The sequence below is a fragment of the Lagenorhynchus albirostris genome, chromosome 11 (assembly GCF_949774975.1).
Source record: "Lagenorhynchus albirostris chromosome 11, mLagAlb1.1, whole genome shotgun sequence".
Lineage (NCBI taxonomy): Eukaryota > Metazoa > Chordata > Mammalia > Artiodactyla > Delphinidae > Lagenorhynchus > Lagenorhynchus albirostris.
The window spans coordinates 59,785,476-59,804,599 of NC_083105.1; the positions used below are offsets into that span (position 1 = coordinate 59,785,476).

At 40.1% G+C, this 19,124-nt stretch overlaps 1 protein-coding gene across 7 annotated transcripts in view; it reads left to right on the forward strand.

The window, feature by feature from the left end:
* The first annotated feature begins 321 nt into the window (after window positions 1-321).
* The window catches only part of CBX5 (chromobox 5), a 31,986-nt gene continuing 13,183 nt past the window's right edge, over window positions 322-19,124 (forward strand). The window contains exons 1-4 of one of the 7 annotated variants that reach the window (XM_060165996.1): window positions 326-553; window positions 4,046-4,155; window positions 4,455-4,556; window positions 17,166-17,344. In XM_060165996.1, the coding sequence (XP_060021979.1) occupies window positions 17,208-17,344 (137 nt within the window). In that variant the 5' untranslated portion in view covers window positions 326-553; window positions 4,046-4,155; window positions 4,455-4,556; window positions 17,166-17,207. Of the gene's footprint in view, window positions 554-4,045; window positions 4,156-4,454; window positions 4,557-15,280; window positions 15,364-15,412; window positions 15,433-15,479; window positions 15,605-17,165; window positions 17,345-19,124 lie in introns of those variants that run through there. The other 6 variants (XM_060165997.1, XM_060166001.1, XM_060165995.1 and 3 more) reach the window with 6 other exon arrangements.

A 19,124-nucleotide genomic window follows, 5' to 3' on the forward strand; every position in this document is an offset into this window, starting at 1 on the left:
ACCCCTCGGGGGGGGGTCTATGGGTTCCCGAGTAATATTATTAACTAGTCTGATAGGCTAGTCAACCAATCATTCATGTTTGAATGCACTTAGGTTATTTAGGTAACTTTTTAATTCTCTACGTTACGAATTTTACGTTCAGCTCATATGTCAAACCATGATTGATACTATGAATCAGAAAAGTAGTTAGCATGTAACAATTTTTTTTTTTTGGCAGCGACTGCCTGCTGAGCGCATGTGTAGTAAAATGGCGAGTTTACGCAGGCGCGTTAAGAAGTTCCGCCTGGCGCTTGGAACACGTGAAATGGCGGGCAGGAGACAGCGGCGAACCTAAGGCGCCTGCGTAGTGGCGGGAGTTGGGCCCCTTTTTGCGCAGGCGTAATGGGCGGGGAAAGGGTCCAGTCCCAGGATTGGTCGCGCAGGCGCAAGGAAGGATCCGTTTTGGCGGGCGGTTGGCGTTACGCAGAACGCGGCGGCAGCGGCGGCCTGTGGTCCGGCCTCACCACCGAGGAACAGGGGAGACGTTAGCGTGAGTGATCGGTCTCGATCCCGGGTAAGTGGCGGACAGTCTTGCCTACGCATACGAGGTCTTGAACCGACTCCAGTTGGCCCCGTTATTGTGTGAAATGAATGGACCGCGGGGTGGGGGCTAGTGAAGGGGGAGCGGTGGGTCCACCCAACCAATGGAAGAACAGGGGCGGGATGTTTTATTCCCGTAGTTTCTGTGGAGCTTTGCAGCCGAAGAGTTTGACTGGCGAGTGAATAGGCCAATTGGGTCCTCCTTTAGCAGCCGACTGACCGGTCCTTGGGCCATCGGTATGTGGGAGGCGGGCTTTCTCTTCCTGAGCAGCGGCTCACTGAGCCAATGAGCACGAAGCGCGCGGTAGGTTGGGCTCCTCCAAGAGGCAGAGGTTTGACTCCAATGGGGGATGCGGCAGTCGGGCAGTTAAATGGATGGACCAAATCTGGAGCCAGTAGGCGGACAGCTTACGTAAAGCGCTCGGGCTGGCCGTCCAATCAGCGCTCCAAAAGAGGGAGGTCTTAGATTTGGGGATGCAAGGATGGGGAGTCACTGCCTGCGATGGCGCGAGGGGGTGGGTATTTTATTCACAATGACTTGAACGAAGCCTTTGGGTCTCTAGGCCACACACTTCTCTGGTAGGGAACCTGTAAGTTTGCTCCTATAGTTCTCGAGTTTGGCTTTATTTCCCCATGTAGGTACATCCCACCATCCAGCAATGTTTAGGTTTTGCGGGGGGGGCAACAAGGGAGGTCTTTTGACTTTGAGACCTCGCTTCTTTAGGAAGACGGACTTGAAATGTTAGAGCGAATAGGATAAATCTCTTTGTATTGTTGTGGAAAGGTACCCAAGAAAAATCAACATAATTGTAATAATGCATATTTTCACGGACAAAGAGATTTGTAAATCCACAGAAAAAGTTTTGGAAAGCTACATACCAAAGCGTGTTACCTCTAGGGATACAGTGGGATGGAGACAGGTCCGATTTCCAATGTTTAAATCTTTTCAGGGATAATAATTTGTGATTCAAGTTAAATTTAAAAGCCAATTGTTTTTGTGTTTTCAGTTATAAGCAAGTACTTCTCAACACCTCCTTACACCTCAAAAAAGTTCTATTTTTCAGTTAAGAACTAAGGTGATCCTCTGTTTAAAAATACAAATTTTAAAAAGGTAGCTTTTTTTGAGTACTTAGTATTGATACCTGCTAGGCATTATGCTAAATGCTTTGCAAGTATTGTCCATGTCCCCAGTGCCTTTATCTTAGGCTCTTCTCTGTGGAACTTTTCTCTCCATATATATCTCTTTCTTTACACCATTACAGATCTCCTAAGCCCTTTCTGCTGTTCTATTGAGGATATCTGGATTTGGATAAAAAGGAAGTTGCTTAAGGAGGATGATACTTAGGGTGTTGGAGACAGGAGGACACATTCATCACCTGGGTTATATTTTTGCCTTTTGATTATATTTCCTTCAAAGTATTTTATATGCAGTTCATATCTTGTTAGTAATGCCCATTCGTATCAGTCGAGTGTATTTTAGTAAAACAGAAATTTTCATTGCATATTGGCTATATCAGAGTCTATACTGTACTAATATTTACTGATTTATTTAGTGTCAAGGGAAAAATGTTTAAATACTGTAATAAGTTCAAATACATATGAAGTTCTCTTATGAGTAGAGACCTTTCTGACATTGTACAAAAGGAAGATGATTTTAGATGAGCTTATCGTGAACCAGAGGAGAGATTTTCGTGTTCTCTGGCACTTGCAAAAGGAAAACCTATTTTGTATTTGCTTCTAAACTATTCGTAGGTATGCTAATAATGCAGCTACTTAGTTTATAAGAACTAAAGTGAAATAGATTAAGGGTATCTGTCCCTAATTTATTTAGGTCTGAAAGGAATACAATCTTGATCTACTACAGGGTTTCTCAAGCTCAGCACTATTGATATTTTGAGCCTGATAAATGCATCTCACCTCCCCCCACACCGCCACTTGTGACAATCAAAATGTCACCAAATGTCCTGGGAGGGAGGGGTGCAAAATCTCCACTTGAAAACCATTGACTGAAATGACTGATGGTAGAGTTGATTATCTTGACAAAATCTTTTATTTTGCCAATTGGAATTTAGAGGGAGAAGATGGGTGAAGTGTTTAGGAAGTGTCCTTTGGTAAATGGATCACTAAATCCTCATGATTATGTCTTCAGATATAGCATGATCATTGTTTGATTGGATAAAAGGAAAATTTCATTAAGGTTTTTACCATTTCTTGCAGTTTGAACGTTGATTGCATCTTGTGTTTGTTTGGCTTCCTAAAATAATGGCAAATATGTTTTTGAAGAAGGTAGACTTTGCTTCAGGTGCTTATTACATTCTCATTTGACTTAATCCTGTTTCCTTTAAAGTTTCATTATGCAAATAAATGTGCAAAGCACTCTGACATTTTCTTTTTTTTAATAAAATTTATTTTATTTATTTATTTTTGGCTGTGTTGGGTCTTTGTTGCTGCACGTGGGCTTTCTGTAGTTGCGGTGAGCGGAGGCTACTCTTCCGTTGCAGTGCGTGGGCTTCTCATTGTGGGGGCTTTTCTTGTCGCGGAGCATGAGCTCTAGGCACGCAGGCTTCAGTAGTTGTGGCTCATGGGCTTTAGAGCACAGGCTCAGTAGTTGTGGCGCACGGGCTTAGTTGCTCTGGGCATGTGGGATCTTCCCGGACCAGGGATTGAACCCATGTCCCCTGCATAGGCAGGCGGATTCTCAACCACTGCGCCACCTGGGAAGCCCCTCTCTGACATTTTCTCATCTATAGTACTCTATTTCATTTTCTTAAAAACACAGGTCGATTTCTGCTGATCTGATTTTTCAGCTGTGTAGAGACTTGTACACTGGGGGAAAAGAAATACTGACTGAAAAATAGGTAACCAAATCATGCCACCCTAGATTACTCCGAGTAGATTCATCTCATTTCCAGCCCCACCTACTTGGCTGTAATCAGTGACCCCTTATTTGATGTTTTTAATGGTATATTTTAATCTGAAAAATTTCAGGACTTGAAGCTAGACTTTTTGGTTTACTGTGGTGTGCAAATAAAAGTTGTTTGTTTTATTGTAACTTCCCTTACAGTGTCACAGTTAATAGGTCTGATAAACATTTCTTTCTGGTGGGTAATTTTTCATTGAAATTCTGAGACTATCACATTGAAAATCCTAAGTTTAGACTTATTTCTTGCTTTTGGAGAACTTGGTTTGGTTGTTAATTTGTTCCTCTCTGTTAACAATATAAAATGCTGAGCCTTTGTTACAAAAATTAAATTTCAGGCACTTGCACTTAGAATTTAGAAGCATCTTATTGCATCCAAACATGAAATATTATTCACTAAAAGGGAAAATAACACATCTTCGCTGGTCTGTCTGAAATACAGTAAGTAGAAAGCTTCTGTCTGGGCAGGAGGTGAGCAAGATGATAACTGGGGAAAGAGAAAGAAAGAACATACCTCTGAAGTGACTGGATTTTTATATTATCTAGGGAAGTTCTGGTGATTTTCACTGCCCTTGACAGTACCTCTGGAAAAGAGAGAAAGGTATCCAGGGTACAAAGGTTTCCAAGGAAGACTACTATTTTTTGCTTTTATCAAGGTATTTTATTTTACCATATAGCATGATTTATATATCTTATTGAAATAGCCCATTTAACATCCCCTGGTAAAGCATTTTTTCTTGTCCTTTTACTTGGTCTATTTTTATTTCCGTTTACCTTATGTGAAACTGGGCCTAAATGCTCTGGATGTTGATTTAAAAAGCAATAAATTACAGTGTGAGATATCACAACTGACTTAGTATGGCTGATATTTACACATTGTTATCTATGAACTTGGACTCTGGGCAGTTGTCTTTTTTTCCTGACATAAACTTTGATTTTCCTTCCCTCCTTGTAGAGGATGGCTTTAGCTGATCATCGTACTAATGGGAAGGAGTCCAGGTCATCCTGAGAAGAGTTGGCTTGTGCAGAGTCCAGGACGCAGATTTGTTGGATTTCTGTAAGCCACTCGAAGCCACGTGTTCTTTTCTGATGACAACTTTACACTTGTGTTGGCAGAACACCCACAGTGACAACTGTTGCCCATGTTTAGTCTGTTCGGGAGCTCTACCAGATAGCATGTTTGGGGGAAGACCTACACTGTTCTTGTTGGAAGCTGTGTAAATATTAGATCTTTCTGAATTTATCTTCTCAGATCTGCCATAATTTTAGATAAATTGCATCCTGTGATTGCCTCAACTTACCCTTTGAAATGAAAGATTAAAGGGTTTAGGCATTCTTTCGGTCATTTAAAGCACAATTCTTTTTGTATCAGTAATTGGTTTTATATATGTCTGGTTTATGATTTTTAAAATTTTATTTCCCCTGTGTCTTGGTTTCCTGTGGCTGCAATTACCACAAACCTGGTGGCTTCAAACAACAGGAATTTATTCTCTCACAATTCTGGAGGCCAGAAGTCTGCAATCAAGGTGTTGAGCCCATTCCGGAGGCCCTAGGGGAGAGTCCCTTTCTTGCCTTTCCAGCCTCTGGTGGTTGTCAGTTTTCTTTGGCTTATGGCCTCATCTCTCCCTGCTCTGTCTTCATGTTGCCTTCTCTGCGTGTCTGTCTCAGAACTCCTGCCTCTCTTAAAAAGATACATGTGATTGCACTTAAGGCCCACTGATAATCCAGGATAAATTTCTCCTTTCACATCTTTAAATCACATCTTTTGCCATGTAAAGTAATATTCACAGGTTTGAGGGATTAGGTCATGGATAACTTTTGGAGGGCCATCATTCAGACTGTTATACCCTGGTTCTCTAACTCCTATCCAAATAAATTTTACCTAATTCAAAAAGGAAAGGTTATTTTTAAAAATGAGGGGCAGCTGGGGGGCGGGGGAAGGCTCAGGAGACCCAAGTGAGCCAATTGCCCTCTTCAGTCCTTAGTTTCTTTTTTTTTCTTTTTTTTTCTTTTTTTGGCTGTGTTGGGTCTTTGTTGCTGCACATGGGCTTTCTCTAGTTGTGAGCGGGGGCTACTCTGTTGCGGTGCGTGGGCTTCTCATTGCGGTGGCTTCTCGTTCCGGTGTGCAGGCTTCAGTACTTGTGGTTCGCAGGCTCTAGAGCGCAGGCTCAGTAGTTGTGGTGCATGGGCTTAGACGCTCTGTGGCATGTGGGATCTTCCCGGACCAGGGCTCAAACCCGTGTCCCCTGCATTGGCAGGTGGATTCTTAACCACTGTGCCACCAGGGAAGTCCCAGTCCTTAGTTTCTTATATGGAAGAAATTGGATAGGTGAGAACTAATAGCCTTCTGGACCTAGGACTTTTATGAAGTGACTCCTAAATTGTCTTGGAGTTTATTTTTGAAGTTAATTTTAAATGCAAATCAAGAACTCATTCTTATATTTTGGGCCAATGTAGTCCACTGGTGGTTTTGCCTAGGACTTGAGGGACAGAAGACTTCGTTGGCTGCTTGTCAACTTCTCAGGATGTTAACACAGGATGACAAACTGTACTTGTTAATTGTGTGTGATTTTCTAAAAAGAATGTAATGGACTAGCTGGGCCACTTTTCACTCTTTCTAATGAGGCTGTGGACTGTGTAGTCTGGATTTCCTATCCAGTAAGAATAGTTCATCAAATTTAAACACTTACAATCAATTATACCTCAATTTAAAATTATTTTTAAAGAGAGGGGAGTAAGCAGAATTTTAAGAAAAGAAAATAGCACTGACAGATTTTTCTAACTGAAAATAGGTCATGGACCTAGTTTTAAAATTTTTCACATGCAGTCCTTTTTTTTTTTAAACCAATTGGCATGCCGGATCTTAGTTTCCTGACCAGGGATCGAACCCGTGCCCCCTGCAGTGGAAGTGCGGATTCTTAACCACTGGACCACCAGGGAAGTCCCAACATGCAGTCTTATTCTTCAGACTTACTAAGTGCCTGTTCCATTGTGTTTCATTGCTAGGAAGGACACCAGAAAGCATAGGATTGAGATGGTGTCACTGAAAGGACTACTTTAAGATCAAGTTTCATAACACACTCATTATTTATTTCTTCCATGGAGAGGAGGAATCAAATTGAATTCAAGTATTTCTCTGATTGTAATCTACAATTCTTAGAATAAAGCAAGTTCATATCTGAGCCAGCAGGCATAATTATGTTGGAATAAAATGCCCTCTGCTAAAGAGATCAGCCAATAGGCTGGGAAATCTATCTTAAGTTTGGTTTCTGAGGCAAATCCTTGTGCCTTGTTTCTCATCCCTAAATTAGTAAGACTCACTTATTACCTCACAGGGAGTTGTGGAGGGTAATATACTGCTAATTTGTTCAGTATTTCACAATAAATTATGTCTAGGAATCTGATGAAACATAGGCAAACCTCATATGTGTAGTTAGAGACAAGCATAGGTGAAACTTACAGATAGTAAGCAAATTCATTAAAGTTATTTTTAACATCCAACATTTTACCTTCTGTTTCCTGTATATTCTCGAGTGTTTTCTTGTTCTTTTTCCGTAATAGACATGAGGTAGGTAGGGCAAATAGCTAACACTAGGTTAGATGATAAAAGGATCAACTCATCAAGAGGATATAATAAAAAAAAAAAAAAGAGGACACAATAATTCTATACAACTAATAATAAGTGTCGAAGTACAAGAAAGAAAAAAACAATAGAACTAAATAATAGACATCTGCAATTATGCTGGAGACTTCAACACCCTCTTTTAATTAAAAAAACAATAGAACTGAAATAGTAGATATCTGCAATTATATTGAAGATTTCAACACCCCTTTTCAGTAATTAATAGAACAAGTAGACAGAAAGTCAGTACGGAATAGACTTGAACAACACTATCAACCAGGCTGATGTAATTGACATTCATAGGATATTCCATCCAACAGTAGCAGAATACACATTTTTTTTCAAGTGCACGGGAACATTTACCAAGACAGACCATCTTCTGTCATAAAACAAATCTCAAAATTAAAAGGATTTGATCATACAAGTATGTTTTCTGGCCATAATGGAATTAAATTAGAAATCAGTAACTGAAAGACATCTGGAAGATCCCCAGATATTTGAACTAAACACACTTCTAAGTAAACCATGGATCAAAGAAGAGATCACACACAGAAAATTAGAAAATACTTTGAACTGAATAAAAATGATAACGTCAAAAAAAAAATGATAACGTCAAAATTTGTGGATATAGCCAAGGCAGTGCTTAGATGAAAATTTATAGTATTAAATGCTTTAATTAAAAAGGCAGAAAGATCTAGAGTCTGTTTCTATCTTAAGAACCTAGAAAAAGAAGGGATAAGAGTGATGGTGTTTAAGAGTACAAACTTGTAACAAGTAGTAAATAACCCTAAAGACCTAATGCATGGTATAGTGAATATGGACAATAATGTTGTACTGCAGTTATGTAACATAAATATCACTACATTGTCCACCATATTACAATACACAAATGTATCAAAGTAACACACTCTACACCTTAAACTTACAGTGTTACATGTCAAATTTATTGAATTAAAAAAAGAAGAAGCAAATTAAACCCAAAGTAAGCAGAAGAAAGGAAGTAGTGAAGGTAAAAGCAGTAAGTAGTTGATGAAGTATAAGAAAAACCAGTAGAGAAAAATCAATGAAACTGAAAGTTGGTTTTTTGAGATGATAAATAAAATTAACGAGCAAGTCTGATCAGGGGAAAACGTCACAAATTACTAATATCAGGAATAAGAGAAGGGCTATCACTACTGATCCTGCAGACAGTGGAAGGGTAATAAGGGAGTATTATGAACAACTATGCCAATACATTCAATGTCTAAGGTAAAATGAATGGCTTCCTTGAAAGACAAACTACCAAAGCTCACTTCAGAAAAAATTCAGAACCTCACTAGCCCTATGTGTATCAAGGATAATGGAATTTGTAGTTAACACCCTCCCCACAAAGAAAACTCCAGGTCTAGATGGCTTCACAGTTGAATTTCCCAACTTCTACAGAAGAAATAATATCAAATTCTACACAAACTGTTCCAGAAAATAGAAGAGGAGGAAACACCAACGTGTTCATTATTTTTAACTACGTGTTCATTATTTTTAACTTCATCTACTATTAACTTCCCTGCTTTTTATGTATATTTTTTAAATAAATTTATTTATTTATTTATGGCTGTGTTGGGTCTTCGTTGCTGTGCGCGGGCTTTTCTCTCTAGTTGCGGCGAGCGGGGACTACTCTTCGTTGCGGTGCACGGGCTTCTCATTGCGGTGGCTTCTCTTGCTGCAGAGCATGGGTTCTAGGGTGCACGGGATTCAGTAGTTGTGGCTCACAGGCTCTAGAGCGCAGGCTCAGTAGTTGTGGTGCATGGGCTTAGTTGCTCTGCGGCATGTGGGATCTTCCCGGAGCAGGGCTCGAACCTGTGTCCCCTGCATTGGCAGGCGGATTCTTAACCACTGCACCACCAGGGAAGCCCCTGCTTTATATTTTTAAAAGTGTTTAGTTTTTTTACCCCCACAGCAGACCTATGAGATAAGTAGGGCAAATAGCTAGCACCCTTAAAGTTAAGTGAACTGTCCAGTTCAACCTTTCAGTGATCTAGTTGGGATAGGACCCACATCTCCTTATTCCTAGTCCTGATATTGCCACTGTTAACTAGTTACCCCTTTAGTAGCTTTTTTGTAATAACCTTTGGGGATGGTGCTAACCAGTGCTGACTTAACTAAGGAGAATCTTAAAATCCTTAGTCCTTAAGTTGAAGACTGGGCTAGGCTCACTGCTTATGCAATGCTTGACACCTATTTGGCCCTCAATAAATGTCCCATAACCAATTTTAGAGCAAGGATCAGTATTACTGTATCATCCTTTTGGCATCGGATCTAAATTGGGATGATGGTTGGAAGCTAGACAAAAAGAGAGAAACATCTTATTTGGCATAAGCAATGTGTCAGAGTGCTCAGTGGAAGAGCTGGGTGGTCTGAGATTGGCCATCCCTTTAGCTGTTTATCTGATGGCCTTTCTTTGCATTTAACTATCAAGATATCTGAAGTGTAGAGCACACTTTTATGATATTGTGGCATAGTAACTCACACTTAAATGTCAATAGAGACGCTTGCAGAGACGTACAAGGTTCAATAATTTCTGGTGTAGGTTTGTTTCTCCTGTCACCACCCATTATGTATTTTTTTACAGCTTTTAAATTGCCACAGAGAGAAATTGGTCAGGATCATAATAGATGGCCAAGGAGCTGCCAAGGATACCGTTGTATGGGATGGGAAAAAGTTCAATACTGGCTTGATTTTATTTATCTAAATTGTAGGCTATGACTTCAATATAATTCATGTTGCTAATACACCAAGGTAATGGCAGAGCACAAAACTATGCCATATGTTGAAGGAATGCTCTCTTTTACTCCTGAAGTTTTACAATCTGAGATATCTTTCTTATTCCAATTATATAAAAACTCCTTTTTTTGTCAGGATGTATTAATCAGGTTTTAGCATATTGATTTAAAGTCTAATACCATCTCAACAGTTAAGAGATTTTAGTTTGGTTATGCAAATTAATTTTTATGACTCTTGAATGTCTTTGCAAAACTAAGACTACGTTAGAATGTAAATTGTTTGCCATAGTAGAAGCTCTTCCTTCAAATAGAGGTTTTGTTGAAATGACCTGAAGGGGCCCTTGTAACCCTTAAACTGCTGATGGCCAAAATCTGTACAAGCTAGATAAGTGTGAGTCTTAATTTTATGGCTGTTTAGAAACTGCTCTATGGCCATAATTTTATTTGGTGTGGATACTTCAGTTCTCTTTTAACCCTTCCATATTTTGTGAACATGAATTGCCAAAGTGGTATGTAAAAATCTAAGATTTGTGGTAATCTACTCAAACGTTGCTCTTAGTCATTTTTCTTAAGATTTATGATGAAATTGCTAGGTTCTTCATGAAAGGTGACAAGATCTACTAGTTCATGCTTCATCACATTTAATTAATAGAGAGGAATGGGTGTGAGATTAACACTCACTAGAGACTGTGGTGCTTTGAGATGAATTCAGTACATTCCAAGGATAGAGTTGTTGGAAGCACCATCTGGAAGACATTTGCCCATAGTGATACAAATTCTACTTTCTCATGAATCTTGGAACAATTGACTATCTAACCTCTTGCCCAGCGATGGGTTTAGGTGTGCCCTAACTAAATTTAGAGAAGATGGACACTTGGGAGAAGAAATTCAGTAGATTTGAATAAAGGAAAAAGAAAAATCTCATGTAAAATTATTATTTTGTGGAATTGTGATCTGGTAATGAGTTATCAAGAATTTGTGTGTTAGTGGTAAATATACCAATGAACCAGACTTAACGCTTTGAGCAGTTCTGAGAATTGCTATAGCACACATTCATTTATATTTTTTAATGGCATTCAGAGCTTGGAGGACAGTACAGTCAAATGAAATTTATAAGGCACCCTTTATCTCCATTTATAATGTAGATGTTTTAATCTAAAAGAACAAAAGGCTCTTTACTCCCTTGCTCGCTGGAGTGGGAGGCTTAGATAATCAACAAATAGGATACTTTGCCCCCAGAATAATTCTGTGACTGGTTGAAGCAGTGCCTTGGCCTGATTTTTGAAGGATCATGAACTGGAGCTTCTGCTAGCCAAGGGAGAACCATTTCCTCTTTCCACACTCCTCTCTATTAATAAAGTTTGTGTTCTCTGTATGTGGCTTGTTAATGACAGGGGTGTTAACGACCACAGTTAATCTTCCTCCTCAACTCTTTCCTAATCCAGTCTCTTAAATAGACATTTAGAAAGCTTTTAACTCCTCTTGAGTTGGGTGCCCATAGGCTTTTGGTGGAGGTGGAGTGATAGTTAGCAGCCCATTTAACAAAACCTGAGACAGCCGGGACAGCTGTAATGTGCCGTCCCTATGCTGTGTTTTTGTTAAAATGTCACATGGCTTATACTTTGGAAATCATAAATCTAGTGGAAGAAAACATCTTTATAGAGGGTATTTTAGTTTTATGCTGTATGTGTTACAAACCTAAAACCATTGGTACTTCTAGATCTATAAAGAGCAAAGAACACAAACCAGATTAAAATGGTTCTGTAAATTTGGTTGCTTTTCATCTGTTTTATTTGCTGCAATAAAGCTATAAAGAGGATGCCTTGAAGACAATGTTGTAGCTGACAGTTTAATCTTCGCATAAGCCACCAGCTTTCCCCAAGGGCCTTAGGGGAGAAATGGGAGTTTCTCAAGCCTAGACCAACTGAAGTCACCCATCAGTGGCATATTAATATATGTGATAGGGACCTTTGCATATGCCCTCGCCCTTTCCTACTCTTTAGAATGACTTTCTTTATAGAAGATTTTGCCTTTTTAGTGGGCTTATAAAATTTATATTGAAACTCTAAAATAAAGAGCTCATTGATTATGCATTTTGACATTTGGTTTGACTAATGTCAGTTTAGTAGGTAGTTCAGTGAGGCAGCTTAGCCGTCGGTTTCATTACTTTTTAAACAATACAAAGAAAACTTAGAGAAAAACTTAGAATATATATTATATATATATATGCTTTTGCTCGTAAGTCGTGATGAAAATACAGTGTGCTACACCGAGATCTAAGAAAAGCCACCAGGACAGTTGACATTGAAAAGTAGTGACTGGAGGGACTAGAGCAGAGCCTGAACTAGACAGAGTAGACAGATACCAGGGATCTCATGTGGGTGGTTCTCTGTTTCCAGGATTGACTGGTTGATGCAAACAGCTAATCTTTATGTCTCTTGTTCTTCTGGATTGCTCCAGCTCTCAGTAATGCCTTCTCTGTAATTTCTGGGCACTGGCAGTTTTTACCTTTTTTTTTTTTCTTTTACCCGTATAATGTGTGGGGCTTTTTTTGTCCCTCTCTTTCTGCTTCACCTCCTCACCTCTTCCCCCCTCCCTTTTTTTTTCTGGAAGATTCATGTGTTAAAGAAGTTTCCTGTCATCGACTTGGAATGTGGGTTCTGACTGTGCCTGACCGCAAAGCTCTTTGATGTTTGTCCAAGGCTGAATTTTCACCAGATCCCTGGTTTAGGTGCTTTTCCCCCAGCACTCAGAGGCCTGTAAGGTGAATTTGCCTTGTATCGTTGATATGAAGAGTTGGTGGGCCTGCTCTTTCTCGTGATCTGATGGGCCATTAAATTGCTGGATTCTGTGGTTGTTGATGCCTTTACCAGAGAGTTCCTGTGTATGTTCAAGAAAAGGCTGAGAGCTGTTATGTCTGAAAGACTCTAGAAACTTGAGAAGCTCACACCCCTTCCCATGGAGATTTCCATAAGGATAATAAGGTTGTGCTCAGAGGCTCAGCCTCTCTTTCTCTGTCATGGTATCGGGATTCTACCTTAATCAAGCCATCATCCTGCCAGCCATGTCTCATTTCTCACACTGGAATGCTCCCGTCCAAGCTCAGTGTGAACCACCAGTCTTGATGCTTTATCTGGTCCAGGCTCTAGCCCTTAAATTGTCCGTCTGACTCTGTGTTTCATTTGACCCTAATACACTGGGTCGCACTGTCTAAAAGAGAATTACGTCCCCTCCGGTGTCTGAGTGCATTTCTCATTTACTGCTGCTCCTGAGCAGATCTGTAACTTCAAGGTTAAGATAAGACACATTCCATCAGAACTATGTCGTCATCCTTGCTAGCTTCTGGTCTGTGACTGTCCAGGAGATTTACAAGACAATTGCATGCCATTCTTTACAGAATATTATGGTTGGACTCTGACTCCTGGCATAAGGCCCAATTTGATTTGTCAGCTGTTACAAAACCCATTTCCCAAAGAGAAAGGGATCTTAGCCATGTGCCTTTTAGGCAGTTCTTAAAAGAGTGGGAAGGAGGGAATTGATCTGGCTCTTTATTTCCTGATGTTTTAAGGAGAAGGATGGACACCTGAATGTTTTTGTCCCTTTCCTCCTTGAATTCCCTTGTTTCGCCTGAAAGGTTTCGCTAAAATGTCCTTTATCCCTTTACAGAATTGCTGTTAAGTCTTTTCATTCTGCCATCTCCAATGCTTTCCTGAATTTTAAGGAGTAAGAATTTTGCCCTTGAGAGAAAGGGTTACCTGCATTTTCTCTGAAGGTTTATTAGTTTACCAGCACCTGGTTAACAAAGACACAGTTCCTCCTTTCTTGCTCTCTAACATGTTGAACTGCAGGAGTTACTGCATGTGATATGGTTTAATGGCTTAGGAATTTGGAAGGTCACATATTTCCTGCTGCTGTTGTACTAGGCCCTGTAATATTTTTACAAAAGCTTCTCGTTGGGGGACTTAACAGCCCTTTGGTTTCAACATAAACTCACTCTTTCCCTAGGTGGTAGGCAGTGGGGATTTATTTGGCCCACTTTAGTGATTCTGGGGTTAGAGCTAAAATTTATTTACTCAAGATCACACATGGCAAGTTAATCACAGAATCACAACCCTGATCTAATTCCTTTGGCATTGTTTTCATATCCCTTAACTACAAAAAGTTTTAAAAAGTTAGGAAGAATCGAGAAAGGCAGTTTTTACTCAGATTTCCTGATGGGTCTATTCAAGGTTGAAGAAATCCTCGTAGTTGAAAACTGTCCACTTTGCCCTCACACCCTACAGTTTCTTCTGTTTGATAACCAAAATAATAACCAGTCTTGATGCTTTATCTGGCCCAGGCTCTAGCCCTTAAACTGTAAAAGAACCACCATTCTTTTTTTTCCTCAGTCGGGTTCTTTGCTTTTGACTGTCCCTTTTTCTTAATCTCCTATGGCAGCAGCCTCTATCTCTAAAAGACCCGTATCTGTAAAGCAGAGAGCAGAGTTTTGGAGCTCTCTGAAATGTTCTTAGGGCCAGGAGAAAGGAATTCATGGGACTGCAAGTCTTAATTCTCTTTTCTTTATTTCAGTCTTCCTTTTTTCAAGTATTAGGGATTCTTAATATACAGAGTTTTAGATTACTATACTGTATAATTAATGTTCCAGGTGGGTAATTATTTGAAAATTTGTTTTATAACATTACAAGAACAACTAATGAGAAGTGGTTTTAATAGTAATGGTTGTGACTGGACTGCTCCCTCCCTTCTCTTTTTTAAAACTACTTAAGAATTAAATTTTTTTCTACCTATAATTTCAGCTGAAAGGTTCTTTGGTAGTGCTTCAAGTCGCTACATTCTGTTTCTGTATCCAGTAATTCCCCCCAAAGGGGAAGTTGTATAGCATCTTTGAAATCCTTCCCTTCCCCCTCTCCGGTTAGTCCCTGCACCCCACCCCCACCCCAGCAATCTTAATTAACTGTTCAGTGACAGATGGTAGAAAAGGCCTTGTCTAAAGTGCTTCTGGTGGGCTGGATTAGGGGGTGGGTAGTTTGTACTGATCTTGAAGAAGGAGCTAGCCTTTCCCCGCCTCCCGCCCCCCCCCCCAGTTGAGCTATAATCCTGTTAGATCTTAAAATGCTATTGATTAATTCCCAGTGCTCTTAGAGGAATAAGCACAAGTTTTGGGTTTAAAATCCAAGCGCCAATTCCCTAGAGCTCTGAATGCCTTAGCCTTGAGGCCAAGGGAGGTACCTTCCAACTTCTCCACCCAGTCTTCACTGAATAGAAAAGTTAAGCCTTTTAACTTTTCCGTTTGCCTCTCCCCCCCGCCCCTCCCTTAGTCTAGTAAGGCTGCCAGTTGCCATGGCAACGGACTGGGACAGCTGCGCAGTGGCGCCTAGGCAGCTGGGTGGGGGCGGGGGAGCTGCCAGCCCGCCAAGCCCCAGACCAGGGAGGGGAGGCCCCTTCTGTTAGCCCAGAGGGAAAGAAAGAACTGGGGCGATCCGGTAGGTAAAGGAGGGAACCCCCATTCATCTGCTGCCTCTGGGGCTCCTCTTTTGCATGAAGGTGTAAAGGTAGATTTTCCTCTTTTCTCCCTCAAACTGAAGAGCACATATGTAAATCCTTGTTTTTCCTTGTGAGGCAGGGGAGGCCATAGCCACAATGCTTCACTGCATGCATCTAACCCGGGGCTGGTTTTAACCCTGGCGCTCTGACCTAAGCTGCTCAGCTCCCGGAAATTCCAAGGTGAGTGGGGGCGGGGGTGGGTTACTCTCCTTGGAATATGACATTTCCTGTCTCTAGTGAGGTTGTGGAGGCTGCTTTTATTTTAAATAAATCAGATTTTTTTTCTCGAAGCTTAGGACTTTCCCCTGAATTCATGGAAAAATTATTTGAAACCCCTCACCTACATTACCCCATCCTCCCACCCCCTCTTCCAAATAAAGTATGTTAATGAAGACATAGTTTTATTACGAGGCAGCAGTAATGGGTACAAACAGTTTTTTGGGTGGGCAGACCTATTGCTAGTAAGTTTTGGAGATATGGTTTCCAACTATATATTCTGGGAATAATTCCCTAAAATTTGCTAATTTGAAGTAAATTGATAAATGCAACTTTTTATGCTACTCGAACAAAATTCCGAGATCAGTAGCGACCTTCCCTATTCCTGGGGTGGTCTTCTGATCAGGATGGAAATATTTTTAGTGCTGAAAAAAAGCTTTAAAGGTTACAGCAAAATAAAAATAGAGTTCAGCTAAGAAAACAATTCCTGCTACTCTGTAATCCAGACTCTAGGCACCATTTAACATGGTTAAGGAAGAATTCTTAAAAATGATTGTGGGAATTTAAAAAACTAGACTCTCTGTTGAGTACCCCTGGTTGTGCATATTTCTGAGCTTAACTCAATTTCCATTTGTGTTGCCTTGCTTCAGCTTTCCTTGGGCCTATGAATGGTTCCTCTGTGTTTTGAGGCTTCATGTTGATGTGAGTCTGGGACCAGACTTCTTTTTCCTCCTCTTCTTCCTTTGGCCCAAAGTCAACTCCAGTTAAGAGGAGAGGTGTTCCTCCTTAATAATTGGATTAGTTGAGCCTTAAGAATTATTGAACAACTCAATGACTAATTTTGATTTTTAGGACTCAAAAATCTTTTTCTCCTTCCTGCCTCCCTCCCATCCCCAAATGAAAGGGGAGGCTTAATGTGTTTGAGATGTCAGCCTTGCTTTTGTGAGCTGATGGATGCTCAGAAGGGACAAGCTCAGTTTGTTTAAGGGAAATGTACTGAGTCACTGAAAATGTGGCGAAAGATGCCTGAGCAGGACTTTTTTTGTGCTGCTAAGAGACTGTTCAGGATGCTCAGAGCAGAGGAAAGTTAGATTTTGGTGGCTTTTCTTATTACTTTTTTTTTTTCCATTTTTATAAAAAACCTTATTAACCTTGGAGGGAAATGTGTTAATTCTATCACGGTTCTTTTAACTGAAGGTTTTCCATACTTGTCTTTGAGTTTATGACTTGTAAACAGTTATAGAATTAGCTAGGAGTAAAATCCCACACATTACTTGTCTTATGGAATCTGAAATTAGAGGAGTTAGATAATTGTGCCATCTAACAATTTTGATCTTGTCAGCGGAAGAGAAAGTGGGGATCTGCCCATTTTTGATTAAACTCTTAGGCCTCATCTGTAGGATGCTTTAAGATGCAAGAAAAAGGTACATGGCAACTTTGTGTTATACCCCCTGCATCCCATCCAGAACAGACAGTTTTAACTGCTCACATGGATTCTGATCATTTCTGTCCTTCCCATTTGCAGGAACCCGGTGGCCTTAGTCCTTCAGGTGGAACAGCGTGAGACATGGGAAAGAAAACCAAGCGGACAGCTGACAGTTCTTCTTCAGAGGATGAGGAGGAGTACGTCGTGGAGAAGGTGCTAGACAGGCGTGTGGTTAAGGGGCAAGTGGAGTATCTACTGAAGTGGAAAGGCTTTTCCGAGTAAGTGCCTTCTCTCAGGCTTTGGGACTCTGCGCAGGTGGACACAGACACAGGCATTTCCCTGTGAACCATCACCATCTTTTTCTTTCACCACCTGCACTCCTTTCTAAGAGTCAGAAGACACAGCAATAAACTAAGCAAAATCTCCTGCTTCTTGGAGCTGATGTTCTAATGAGAATGCTTTTGAGAGGCAGTATAATGAACTGGTTAGGAGCATAGACTGGGGACCAGATTGCCTGGGTCTAGATTCTTGCTCTACCACTTATGATACGAGCTGGGTGACATTGGTGAAGTTCCTTAATCTTTTTTCTTCCTCAATAAAATAGGGATTAGAAATAGTCTATATCATAGAGACATTGGGGAGATGTGTAGAGCCTGACACATAAGCGCAATGTAAGTATAAACTGCTGCTGTTACTATTCCTTTGGATGTAACTAAGCTAAAGCACATACATTTAAGCAGAAGAAGTCGTAGTTGATCCCATAGCCCATAGCTGTCGATAATGATCCTTGGACCTCAAGATTGTCCTAGGATGAAACACTCATCTTAATGAGAGACTTAAATCTGAGACCTCAGTTTTCCCCCAATATTTATTTTTAAAAATTTCAAATATACATACAGCTAAGGCAAAAGAAATTGAGTGAACACTCAGATACACACCACCTAGTTTCTACAGTTAACATTTTAATATAATCTATCCCTTTATCTCTCAATTTATCTTTTATTATTATAAAACCCTCTTTTTAGGTCAGTGAGCTTTAAGAATGGTACTGAAGTGTTGACTATTCAGAATTAGGCAGTAACTGACTTTATGTTGAAGTGCTAAAGTAGGTTATTCTTTCCTTTGGAATAAGTAGAACTAGACACACAAGCATAGGAGAGGTAGCTTGAAAAGTGAAATACATGAAGCTGTGTAATCATTAGGCATTTTGCCTCAATTTCTCACTAATTCTCTTCTCAGGATGCCTGATAACAAAGAATGGGTTTCTGTGACCCCAGTGAGCTTTTAGGAACTGGTTTAAGCTCCTCAGAGTGGTGCTGTCCAATAAAAATGTAATGCAAGCCACATATGTAATTTCAAATTTTATGGTGGCTACATTAAGGAAAAGTGGAATTAATTTTAATAATATATTTTATTAAGCACACTACATCAAAATGCTATTTCAAAATTAATTAATACAAAAGTTATTGATAAAATTTTACATTACTTTTCATGCTTAAGAATTCAAAATCTGATGTATATTTTACATTTTGTAGCACGTCTCAGTTCATAGCAGCCACATTTCAAATGCTCATTAGCCACATGTGGCTAGTAGTTACCATACTGAACATCACAACTTTGAAGTGTGAGACTTAAATATGATAAAAGATTGAATGTTTTGCCAGTACCTTTGGAGAAAGTTATGAACAGGAACCTTCAGAATATATTTAAGGTTATTTTACTGTGTGAATCAAGTTTCTCATCTGGAGCACTGTTGGTGTTTTAGGTGGGGCAGTTTACGCACTGCACGATGCTTAGCATCTGTAGCACACACACATAGCACTAAATGTGGGTAGCACAGCAATCAGAATGTTCCCTCCATATTTCTAAAGAGGAGTGGTATCACAACATCTTCTAGAGATGTGAACTATAAATTTGAGAGGCCTAGAGCACCATGAGAAAGGAATTAAAATACACCTAAAGACTTTGAGGGTGTTTATTTGGCCCAGTGCATCACCACTGGAAATTGTAGGGCATTTTGAAGAATTTCAAGACTATATAATTCAGCTACTGGTACCT